Source organism: Tamandua tetradactyla, chromosome 12 (assembly GCF_023851605.1).
Source record: "Tamandua tetradactyla isolate mTamTet1 chromosome 12, mTamTet1.pri, whole genome shotgun sequence".
Classification (NCBI taxonomy): Eukaryota; Metazoa; Chordata; class Mammalia; order Pilosa; family Myrmecophagidae; genus Tamandua; species Tamandua tetradactyla.
In genome coordinates this window covers 82783588-82795841 of record NC_135338.1, presented here as the reverse complement: position 1 = coordinate 82795841, position 12254 = coordinate 82783588, and the positions used below count along the sequence as shown (strand labels likewise).

General features: G+C 37.0%; 1 protein-coding gene across 1 annotated transcript in view; it reads right to left on the bottom strand.

Moving 5' to 3' along the window:
* TARS3 (threonyl-tRNA synthetase 3) overlaps nt 1-12254 on the bottom strand; it is an 81802-nt gene that overhangs the window by 33159 nt on the left and 36389 nt on the right. Inside the window, exons 11-13 of the mRNA XM_077124013.1 lie at nt 8234-8400; nt 5319-5481; nt 1797-1934 (exon numbers count right to left, since the gene is read on the bottom strand). Coding sequence (XP_076980128.1) covers nt 1797-1934; nt 5319-5481; nt 8234-8400 — 468 coding nt within the window. The remainder of the gene's footprint in view (nt 1-1796; nt 1935-5318; nt 5482-8233; nt 8401-12254) is intronic.

Genomic DNA, 12254 nt, shown 5'->3' with positions numbered 1-12254 from the left:
TTTCTTTCTTTTCACAAGGAGAACACAAATGTCTACATGAAACTCAATCAAAGCTAGGAGCTGTTTAAATCTAGGATATTTTTTTTGCTGCTGACATTCTGATTACTTGGACAAGCAGTCATCTGATGCCCACTACTTTTCCTAGTGAATTCTGCTCACTCCACAGCCAGGCATAGTTTGAGAGGGGAAATAGAGTGAAGGTGACTGATACCCCAAGGAATAATGGATAGAGTCTTGGAGTTGACTTAATGTCTCTTTCAAACCATTTCAGAGACTTCTGAAGACAAGAAAAAACTACAATCCTCAATTACTAATTCCTGGATCGGGGTAGATATTGTGAGAGAAACTCCCCAGAACTGGAAGCAGGCTCATCCCCTAGGGAACAATCCATATCCTTAGGTGACCACAGGCTTGGCTATGTAACTAGCGAAATCCATTAAAAGAGAGCAAAAAATAGTGAAACTTCTTGGCCTTTTCTTTCCATACCAGGCCACACCTTATCTGTTCCCCTTTTTGTTCCCCACACCCCACGTGTTCCAAATGAATGGAGTGATATGATGATGATGAGGAGGAGGAGGAGGAGGAGGAGGAGGAGGAGGTGGTGGTGGTGATGATAATAGCAATAACATCAACAGCTAACGTTTTATTGGGCACTTACATGTACCCATGTAATGCATATCACAAAAGTTACTTTATTTAAGCTTACCATAACCTTATGAGGTAGGTGCTATTGCCACTATTACTATCACCATCATCATCATCTATCATATCATCATCACCATTTCACAGATGCAGAACCTGGGGACTAGAGAGGTCATAATTCTCTCATGATGCTAAACTTGGAATTAAGCAAAACAGCTCCAGAGCCCTCTCTGCATTGTCTTTTTCTCTTCTTGCTTCCACGTGACTAGGCAGGTAAAGTGAGCTGGCATCCTTCCTGGGGTGAGCTATCTTATTTGACTTTCCTCCTCCACATAGCAGACAGGGAAGAGGAGAATTTAGGATGGGCAAAAGGCCCAGCCTCTGTGTGGTTCCTGTACCTATTAATAACATGGAAGTAATGGTTACATACTATTAATGAAGTGTTACCCTGATTGCCTTCCTTGTTAGTTGTGTGCATGGTTTCTGTGAGTATTCCATGAAGAGGAGGATATCCTTTTAATGGAAGAAGTCATTCCTGGGGTGTCTGGTCATAACACCATCCTCATTTCTAATAAAAACTAATACAGGAGGCATACTATAATCTTTTCATATTTAGTGAGGGTGGGGGAAACAAACCAGTGTTCTGAGTGCCTTAATTTTGGTTTTTCAAAGCTGAAAAATGACCTCTGAGTCTTTGGGAGTCTTCAGACAGAGGATGAGCTATACAGGCAATTACCATGGAGGAAAGTCAAGCATCAGATTTGTGTGTCTGGATCTAGCACACGCAACCACGAGATTCATTCTAAGATAACACAATAGGCGTAATTAACATAAACTTCACAACATAAAAGTTACTTCAAACAGAGGATTTCTTCAAAACTTTGTGAAATTGGTTATTAGTGACCAGCACTGAAAAATGAAAATCTGATATATATTTTAAAGTGTGAAACAAATGTAAGGTATTATTGTTACTAGCATTTTTACAATGAAACTGGATATCCACATTCCACAATCTAAATATTTTTCCCAAAACTGCCAATTAAAAAAATTTCTATTACAAAGTATTGCATTCTTCCTCATAAATGGTAAATGCAGTCACTTGGGTATTTTCCATATGCACAAAAATAAGGGGTAAGTGCTTTGTTTCTCCTTACCTTTTCAGCTTGGTCCCATATCTCAATCTCTCCTAGGAAATTTTCAGGTCTTGTCGAGAGATTTAATTGAAAAGAGAAGCCAAATGTTGAGTAAACATGTTTTAAAAACTGTAAACACCCCTTTATTTCTTCTTCAATCTGAAATTAGAGCAAATGAAATAATTTTAATAGACCACTGAATTAAGTACATTTATGACACTGAAAAAAAAATTCTCCTTGTAAGAGAAAAAAAGCATGTTTTTAATACAGTACAGTCAATGACACTTTGTTCTGGTCCCTAGCCCACATCTTAGTCAAATATTCATGAAATGTCTTCCATGAGTCAGGCTGCAAGAGGCTCCCAGTCTAGCAGAGGGTCAGACAAAGAAGTAGGCAAGTGTAACACACTATGCAAGGTACCACACAGGAGAAGGGGCTGGGGGAAGGCTGCCCAGAAGAAGTGATAGGCAAGCTGAAGCCAGAGGGGTCAATAGGAGCTCTCCATGGAGGTAGGGAGCCACAAGAAGCTGCCATGCAATGGAGTTACCCATGACAGTGAAGAAGGGAAAAGAGGGGAGGGTGGTAGGTGATCAGGCTAGAGGTAAGCAGGGACTAGATAAAATTAAGTGCATTGAAGTCAGGGTAATGTCTAGATGTTTTAGCTAGAGAGCAAAGGGGAGCCAATGAAAGTTTTTATATAGCAGAACACTAATAAACTCAATTAGTTCTTTCACAGTATGGGAAATAGATAGGCAAAGGGCAAGCCTAGAAGAGGATGTCCATTAGGAAGTTAGTGAGTCATTCAGGAGCCAGATGATGGTGGCATAAACCAAAGAGAAGCAGATGGAATGCAAGGAAATTGATGAGTTTGTGAGGTCATTTTCCTTTCATTCATTAACAGGTATTAACTGCCCATGCACTAAGCTATTCAGGAGTGAATTAAAATATTCAAGAAGTCATAATAAATGTAAGAAGGGCTTGGGATAAACTGCACACAAGGGTGAAAAGAAAAGGACAACTAGGTTTCTAGCCTGAGCAGTGGAGAGGATGCTGGTACCACTACCTTGAAGAGTGAACCTGGAAGGATGAGGAAGTGGAATGCGAGGCAGATGAGGAGTATGATTCTGAATATGTCAAATGTGAGGGTGTTTGTGATAGCCAAGCAGGTATATCACCAACCATCTAGGATGGAAGTCTGGAGCTCAAGCAGGAGTTGAGATTCAGGCGAAATTAAGGGTGGAGGCTAGGAAAAAAAGTCAGAGTGAGCACAGAGTGAGAAGAGCAGAGCTGAAGGGTTGTGAGGCTGAGAGAGAACATTCCTGAGAGGGGGAAAGGAGAGCACGTTAACATGAAAACAGGAAAGAAACAGCAAAAATAGAGACACCTAAGAAAAATAGGATACAACTAAGGATCTGTGCTATCACTACAGATTAGTTTGAATTGTCCTAAGTTTTTCATATTTTTTGATGCCATTGTGAATCCTTATATTTTATGTTCAATTTCCAATGGCTCACTGCTAGCTTATAGAAATTATTTAATTTTTGAATATTGATATCACATCCTATGAACTTCATAAACTCAAGTATTAATTCTAATAGCTTATTGGTAGATAGCACCAAATTTTCTATATAGATTATCACATCATTCTCACATAAAGAGAATTTTTATTCTTTTTTTCCAACCTGGCATTACTGCATCAAAAATAGCCTCAGGTACAATGATCAATAAAAGTGACAACAGTAGATCTTAGTGGTAAGCATTTAGACTTTCACTATTAAGTATGAGGCTAGCTGTAGGTTTTTTTGTAGAGATGCCTTTTTTAGGTAGAGAAAGCTATTTTCCATTTTTACTTTCTGAGAATTTTTATGAGAAATGGATGTTGGATTTTGCCAAATGCTTTTTCTGTACCTACTGAGAATGTTATTATTTTGTTCTTTTTAGTTTGTTCATATGGATTACATGGATTGATTTCCTAATATAAAACGAACCTTCCATTGCTGGGATACAGGATACTTGGTCAAGTTGTATTATTCTATTTTAAATACTAATGGATTTGAGTTGCTAAAATTTTTGTTTATAATTTTTTACTGTGTTTATGAGAAATACTGGTCTGTACTTTTCTTTTAATGTCTTTGTCTTGTTTTGGTATCAGGGCATGCTGGCCTCAGAATAAATTGGAAAGAATTCCTCTCTGCACTTTTCTGGAAAGATTTGCCTAGAATTAGCACTATTCTTTCCTTAAATGTTTGGTAGAATTCACCAGTGAAGCCATATGGGACAGTTTAAACCACCAATTCAATTTATTTAATAGACATAGGGCTACTCAGATGATCTATTTCTTCTTGATTGAAGTTCAGCAGTTCATGTCTTTTTAAGGAATTTGTAAATTTCATCTAAGTTGTCAATTTATTGGCATAAAATTGTTCATAATATTGCCTTGCTATCCTTTTAATGTCTGTAGAATCTATAGTGATGTCACCTTTCTCATTCCTAATACTTTTGCGTTTTGTCTTCTCTTTTTTCCTTGATGAGTCTGATTAGAGGTTTATCAATTTTATTGCTCTTTTCAAAAAACCAGCTTTTCACTTTTACTGATATTCTCTGTTTTCTTTTTTCATATATTTTATTGATTTCTGCCTGGTCTTTACTATTTTCTTTCTTCTACTTGCCTTGAGTGTAATTCGCTCTTCTTTCTCTAGTTTCTTAAACAGGAGCTGACATCACTGATTTCAAATCTTTGTTCTTATCTAATGTAAGCATTTAGTGCTATAAATATCCCTGAAGGATCATTTTAGTGGTAATCCACTGAACGTGTCATATTCTATTTTCATTCAATTTATAATACTTTCTAACTTTCCTTTTGATTTTCTTCTTGATCCATGGGTTATTTAGAAGTCTATTATTTACTTTCCAGATACTTGGGAATTTTCCAGATAGCTTTCTGTTATTGATATCTACTTTAATTTCACTGTAGCCAGAGAGCATATTTTATATGAATTGAATCCCTTTAAGTTTATTGTGATTTTTTTATGGCCCAGAATATGGTCTACCTTGGTAAATGTTTTGTGTGTACTTTCAAAGAACATGCATTCTGCCTCTGTTGGCTGGAATGTTCTATAAATGTCAATTAGGTCAAATTTTCTGATAGTGTTTGACAGTGGCTCTTTGCCTGGCAATTTTAATTTAATGTAAAAATCTGAAAAAAGACATTTCTAGGCATTATTGAAAAACAAAGTGAAAAAAATTCCACTGAACCCCTTAAAATATTCCATTTAATGGAATTTAAATTAATGAAGTAACTGGAGGAAGCTGAAGGAATAAAAGAATAAATCTCATGTCAAGAGATAATTGCTAAAAAAAAAAAAAGAGAGAGATTATTGCTGTATTGGCACAAATGAGAGAATCACAGAATGTTAGACCTGAATGAGCCCTTAAAGACTGACCAAACACTTCATTGTAAGTGATTTTGAAAGATTAAGTAACATATTCTGTGTAATGCACTGAATTGGTCATAATCATGCTTCATTCTGGATCACTGTTTACCTGTTCCACGGTGCAGAAGATGTGGGCGTCATCCTGCTGGAAGCGCCTAACTCGGGTCAAGCCACTTAAAGTCCCTGACAGTTCATTTCTATGAAGAACTCCAAAATCAGCTAACCTAATAGGCATTTCCCTCCAAGATCGTGGACGATGGGCAAACATTAGACTAGAAAAAATGAAACAACACACAGCTTTTACACAGCACAGAAAAGATTCAGTAATTATCTGAGTACTGAGAAAATACAGTAGGCCTCAAGATATATAAACTTCTTTCCCAGATTCTTAGACCACCAGGTAAAACTAATTTCTTCTCTAACTTACTGAACCTTGACTCACTACATCACTGCAGCACTCTGAGAAAGAACTCTGTCTGTTATCAATTCCAGAAATGTCGTTTGCTATCCTCATTCGCCAGGTGAATTTCCACTTACCGTTTATAATACATTTCAAAGGCAATGTCACAAGTGAAATCCTCCTGGAATCTTTCCCACACAGGGCTAGCCAGCCTCTCTTCAAGCTCCAAGAACACCCAAAACACGTCACTTGCCTCAGTCTTTCATAACCGATTGTCTACATATCTATTCCTACTCACTGTGCTCATGATCCCCCTGAGGAAATGGACTGAGTCTTAATCACCTCTCCCTTTTTAGCACCAAGTACTCCAAGCACTCAATTTCCTGGCTCCCATAGTCCTCTAAGCCACTGTGGTCCTGTTTCCTTATTCTGAGGCATGAAAACACAAAAATAATTATCTGCTTTCAAATGGTCTTACCTATAACTAAAGTCGAAATCACAGGCTACAGCTTTAAATGGTACATAGTAGAAAACTGAGTTAAGAATTTGTAGACGTAAGTGTTTTGGAGAATGCAAAGTATAGGCTAGTCTCCACCTTCTGTTTAAAAAGAGAAGTTAGAGAATATTTACAGAATAGTTTTCTACAAGTTAAAGTTAAATACATATATATTTTATATCCTGTGACTATAAAGTCGAATTTCTTTTAGTCATAACTAAAAAAGGGCAAAGAATTTTCTTCAGGTATTCCGAAGTCTGTTTTTTATTTATTTATTTATTTATTTATTTTTTTTTTTTTAACGTGGGCAGGCACTGGGAATCAAACCCGGGTCCTCGGGCATGGCAGGCAAGCATTCTTGCCTGCTGAGCCACCGTGGCCCGCCCTCGAGGTCTGTTTTAATATTTACTTCCTAAGGCCAGTTTGGTTGTAGATTTGTATTATAAATACAAAATGTGCAACTATATGATGACTCTGTGAGCCACTGATTGTATACTTGGATAATGGATGACTTGGTATGTAAATATGTCAATAAAACTGCATTAAAAAGAACCTTCATATTGAATATTAGAAAAAATCTAGATAAAAATAATGTACATACAAGAAGAAATAAATACTTTTTTGTGGAGAATTGTGTTTGTTGATTTCCAGTTGTAAACTTCACTTATCTTACAAGGTTTATTTGCATATCAACTTTATGATAAGTACCATCTTCTTATAATCAAAGACAACATAGATAATTGATTCTATGTATCATTAAGAAAAAAATAACCCATTAATTAAATTAAGATATAATGCTAAGATGCTGCCAATTAGAAGATCCCAATTTCAGAGATGTTGAAATGTGGGGAAGAAAAGGTATCTTAGAATCAATGACATCAGGAACCTATTGATTACGATCTCACTGATCTTATTATAACAGTTTAATAAAAACTAAATGTTTGGTAATCTATTTGAAGCATATAACTATATAGGAAGACAAATATTATAATAAATCCTAAAGCAGATACATGAAATTATCCTCTAAAAAGCACAAAAATGGTCACCAGATAAATTTCATACTTAACAAAGATCAAACACGTTTTAAAAAGTAAATTCATTCTCCAGAATGAAAGAATTTAGTGCAGATGATTAGTAACCAACACTATTCAGAGTAAAAGACTTACAACACCAAAAAACAACATAACAATACACTCAAATCTAATTACATCAATAAGCCAAGTCCTCAATGCTGGGACTTGTCTGTATGAAAATATATGCCTGCAAAGGAGAAGCTGTGCCTACTTACAATTATGCCTAAGAGTCACCCACAAAGAACCTCTTTTGTTGCTCAGATGTGTCCTCTCTCTCTAAGCCAACTGTGCAAATAAACTCAATAACCATCCTCCCCCAACATGGGACATGACTCCCAGGGATGAGCCTGTCCCTGGCATTGTGGGTGAGAGAAAGCCTTCCTGACCAAAAGAGGAAAAAGAAATGAAACAAAATGAAGTTTCAATGACTGAGAGATTTCAAAAAAGAGTCAAGATGTCATTCTTGTGGCTATTTTATGCATTATATAGATATTCCTTTTTAGTTTTAATGTATTAGAACAGCTGGAAGGTAATACCTGAAACTGTTGAACTGTAGTCCAGTAGACTGGATTCCTGATGATGACTGTATAACTACACAGTCTTCTATTGTGTGACCATGTGATTGTGAAAACTTTGTGACTGGCATTCCCTTTATTCAGTGTATGGGCAGATGAGTAATAAAATAAAGACCAAAAAAAAAAAAAAAAGTAGGGGGAGATAAGAGGTATGGGACGTTTCGGGTGTTCTTTTTTATTTTTATTTTTTGGGGGGATAATGAAAGTGTTCTAAAATTGACTGCAATGATGAATGTGCAACTATATGATGACTCAGTGAGCCACTGATGGTATACTTGGATAATGGATGATTCGGTATGTGAATATGTCAATAAAATTGCATTTAAAAACTACCTTCATATTGAATATTAGAGAAAATCTAGGTAAAAATAATGTGTATACAAGAAGAAATAAAGCTCAGAAGCAGAAAAGAAAAACATAATTATGATGACATGCGCTATAAATTCTTATGCAAAGATCCACTTCACTTTTAACACTCACCAGTGCCCAGGACAGTTCATAGGTTTTAAGGCAAAAGTATCCTTTTCAATATCAAAGGTAAACATATTCTCGCTGTAATGCTGCCAGTGGCCCGAGGCTTCCCAGAGTTTACTGTTGTACACATTGGGAGAGAGTACTTCCATGAAGTTATTTTTGTGGTATTCCTCCTTTAAGAAAAGTTTTCAAAACATTCAAAGTTAAAATCTGTTTATGACAAAAGATAAAGAGAAAAGGAGAGGAGATAAAAGCTGTAATACATTAGAATCTGGAAAATAGATGAACAAATGCTAATTTCCTTAAAAGACCTGGGAAAGCTGCAACTAACCCAGTAGTAGAAGAATTCCACAGCAAGCCACTTCAGCAGGGTGTAGATTTCTAGGCTTCACATTTTGAAGGCTTTGTTCCATTGCCTTCTGTTTTTCAGTGTTTTCACTGAAATTTTATGCCATTCTAATTCTCAGTCCTATGTCTACAGCTTTTTCTCTCTGGAAATTTATGATCTTCTCTTTTTTCTCTGGAGCTTTGGAATGTCTCAAAAATGTGCTTTGGTGCCAAGAAAAGAATGCTTTCACCAAAAAAAAAACCAACAAAAAACCCCCATACATGCTTCTTTTGGGAAGTGAGGCTGTCCCTTACCTATTTTGGGCTCCTTTTGTCACTAACCAACAAGTAGAGAATGACTTAATATATTTGCTGAGAGATTACTGGTCTGAATTATAGAGGGGAAATTGTATTACTCTTATACAATGGAGCAAGGAGGACTATGTCTGGAATTCAGTGAGGAGCTTTAAATATTCTCACATCCAACCATAACAGTCAGTGGGAAACTCTGGCAACCCAACAAAGACAGCATCCCCAAGAACTTGAGTCCTGTGGGAAGAAGATTTGTGTCAACCACCAAATAACACACTCTGTCCACATACTGGCAGGATAAGAGGAACCTGGAGTGGGTGGTAGGAGAAGGAAGTTAGGCTTTATCAGCTTGGGCCTTGTGACCAATTACAGAGGCTGAGATTGTTACATTTAAACAATTGTTTCTTTGCATATTTTCTCTGCACCCTTACATGAAAATTATTGACTATATAAGTTAAAGTCACAATTGAGATTTTAAGTGAGACTGAACTGACATCACTGCATGATGATAATACTGACTGATTTGTGTGAGGTGACGAACTTCTTATCGAAGCAAAGGACAAAAATGGATGATGGATACGAAAGGCCATACTGCTTATTTTCCATTTTCCCCCGCCTTTCTCACCTCATACTGACCCATTTTTCTACCTTCTCTACACTTACTGTCTCCCCAAAAGCTGTCTTCTATGGACTCTGTCATTGGACTTACTTGCCTTCTAACTTCTGATTGGATTTGACAATTAGGAGGCTCCAAAGGATTGCGAGGGTGCAAGGAGAAGTAAGGGTATTCACTCCCTCTTCCCCATAACTTCCTTGCTTTGGGTTAGTTTTGACACTGACTATGTTCTAGTTATCTATTCTGTTAGACGGCCCCTCTTCCATTATTTCAAGCTCTCTCGGGATTCCAGTGACACTATTCCTTCTTCTCACCCCTTCAGGCCTAATCATGGGGGATGATGACTTCCCACTGCCGGTAACCCCTGGGTGCTCTACCACTGCTTGCTGGTTACTTTAACTGTGCCAACACCTCTGTGAATATCTCCTTCACTAGATTTTCTTCATTAAATGCTTTGAGTGCACCTGTCAGAACCCTTTCTGCAAAGGAGGGAAGTGTTTTGAGGCCTTCCATGTCTGCAAAGACAAATTTGTTTAGAAGTCCACTGAACCCAAGGGTTGTAGGAATGGAAAGTAAAACTTACAAAATGTATATGGAAATGCAAAAAAAGTTTGTAGAGCCAACATAATCTGGAAGATAAAGAATAAAATTGAAGAACTTATACTGCTGATCTCAAGACTTAGAATATACTTACCATAATCAAGACACAAGGAAAAACATAGGGAACAGAATAAATATCCAAAAAATATACCCACATATATTTGATCATCTGATTTAGGACAAAGATATTCACTATGATAAATGGTGCTGAACGCTACTAGATAACCCGGTGGATAAAAGTGAAGCTTGACAAATCAAACCACAATGAGATATCATCGTAACCCTATAAGAATGGCTGCTAGTAAACAAACAGGAAACTACAAATGTTGGAGAGGATGTGGAGAAATCGGAACAACATACACTTTTGGTGGGAATGTATAATGGTACAGCCACTGTGAAAGACAGTTTGGTGGTTCCTCAGAAAACTAAATATCGAGTTGCTCTACAACCCTGCAATACCACTACCTGGTATACAGCCTGAAGAGGTGAAAGCAGTGCCCTGAACAAATATTTGCACTTGGATGTTCATAGCAGCATTATTCACAATTGCCAAAAGATGGAAGCAACCCAAGTGTCCATCAACAGTCGAGTGCATAAACAAAATGTGGTATATACATAGGATGGAATATTATGCACCAGTAAGAAGAAATGAGGTCCTAAAGCCTATGACAATGTGGATAACCTTGAGGACATAATGTTGAATGAAATAAGCCAGACATAGAAGGATAGATACTGTATGATTTTATAAATATGAGCCCCCTCAAAACTGTAAACTCACAGTATTAAAACAGAATACAGGGGACCTAGAGATAGACGAGAGCTTGAGCGGTGGAATGGTTATAATACGTATGGACTTGTTAATGAGATTGAACTTAAAAGTATGGGAAAGGACAGAGGTGATGGTAGCTCATCAGTGGGTTTATGAATATTTCCACATTGATGGTGACTATGACTGAAAAGGACAGTAGCATATATATATATAGTAGCATATATATATTATATTTGTAGTGCTAATCTGTGTGGTATGTATACCATATATAGCCATATACCACACAGATTAGCACTACAAATATAATTAAGTTCTTGTATGCAAAAGTATGACACTTGTACAAAGAGTTAATAATAGAAGGGTATATGGAAAAAACTACTTATTGCATGCTATGGTTTATATTTAACAAGAATACCACAATACTAGGGGTGGGGGGACAAGAGTTAAGGGGAGTTTGGGATTTTCTCTCTGGTATGGGTGTGTCTACCCGTAATTTTTCTCTTTGGAGCAATGAAGATTGTCTGAAATTAAAAGCGATAATTGATTGTACAACTAAGTGAGGATACTGTGAAACACCGATTGTTTATTTTGCATAGAATATATGCTATATAGCACAACAAAATCTGCAGAATCAAAATAAATGAATAAACCGAAAGATTCAAATGCTTGAGAAAATGTGGAGAGAGAGGTATACCTGCTCAATGTTAGTAAGTAGCAGAATGGGGCAGCCCCTCTGGAGGATAACATAGTAGATCCAGAGGGGGCTAAATATAGGGTCGCCATATGACCACGCAATCCCATTACTGGGACTATACTCCAAAGAACTGAAAGCAGGGACTCAAATAGACATTTTCACGCTGACGTTTATGGCAACATTATTCCTGATAACCAACAGAAGGAGGCGGCCAACGGGTACAACGACTGAGGAGCAGAAGGGCAAACAGTGGTGTATACATATGATGTAATATTGTGCAGCTACAGAAAGGAACAAAGTCATGAAACATGCAATGAGGTGAATCAACCATGAGAGCATTACGGTGAGCAAAATAAATCAGAAAGAAAAGTACAAATATTGTATGATTTCTTTTAAAAATGCTTCTAAGAAAACTGGGGCCTAGACTGGAAGTTCCTATAGCAGTCACATTTATTCTTAAGCTTTAAGCATTATTTCTAGATTCTGAGATGCTGTACTGTATGTGTATAATCTGATATTTTCCTGGAACTTCGGGTACCTGTGTGACACCTAAGATTCAGCTGGAGTTCTGCAGTTCTTGAAAAGTCAGCATTCCTACATACAACAACTGTTAAAGAAGCTGAAAAAGCTATCAGGCTTCTTATCTTAGAGATAAGAATGAAGCAGCTCTGGTTGGGACTAGTAAATCAGAATACAGGGTCAAGAATGA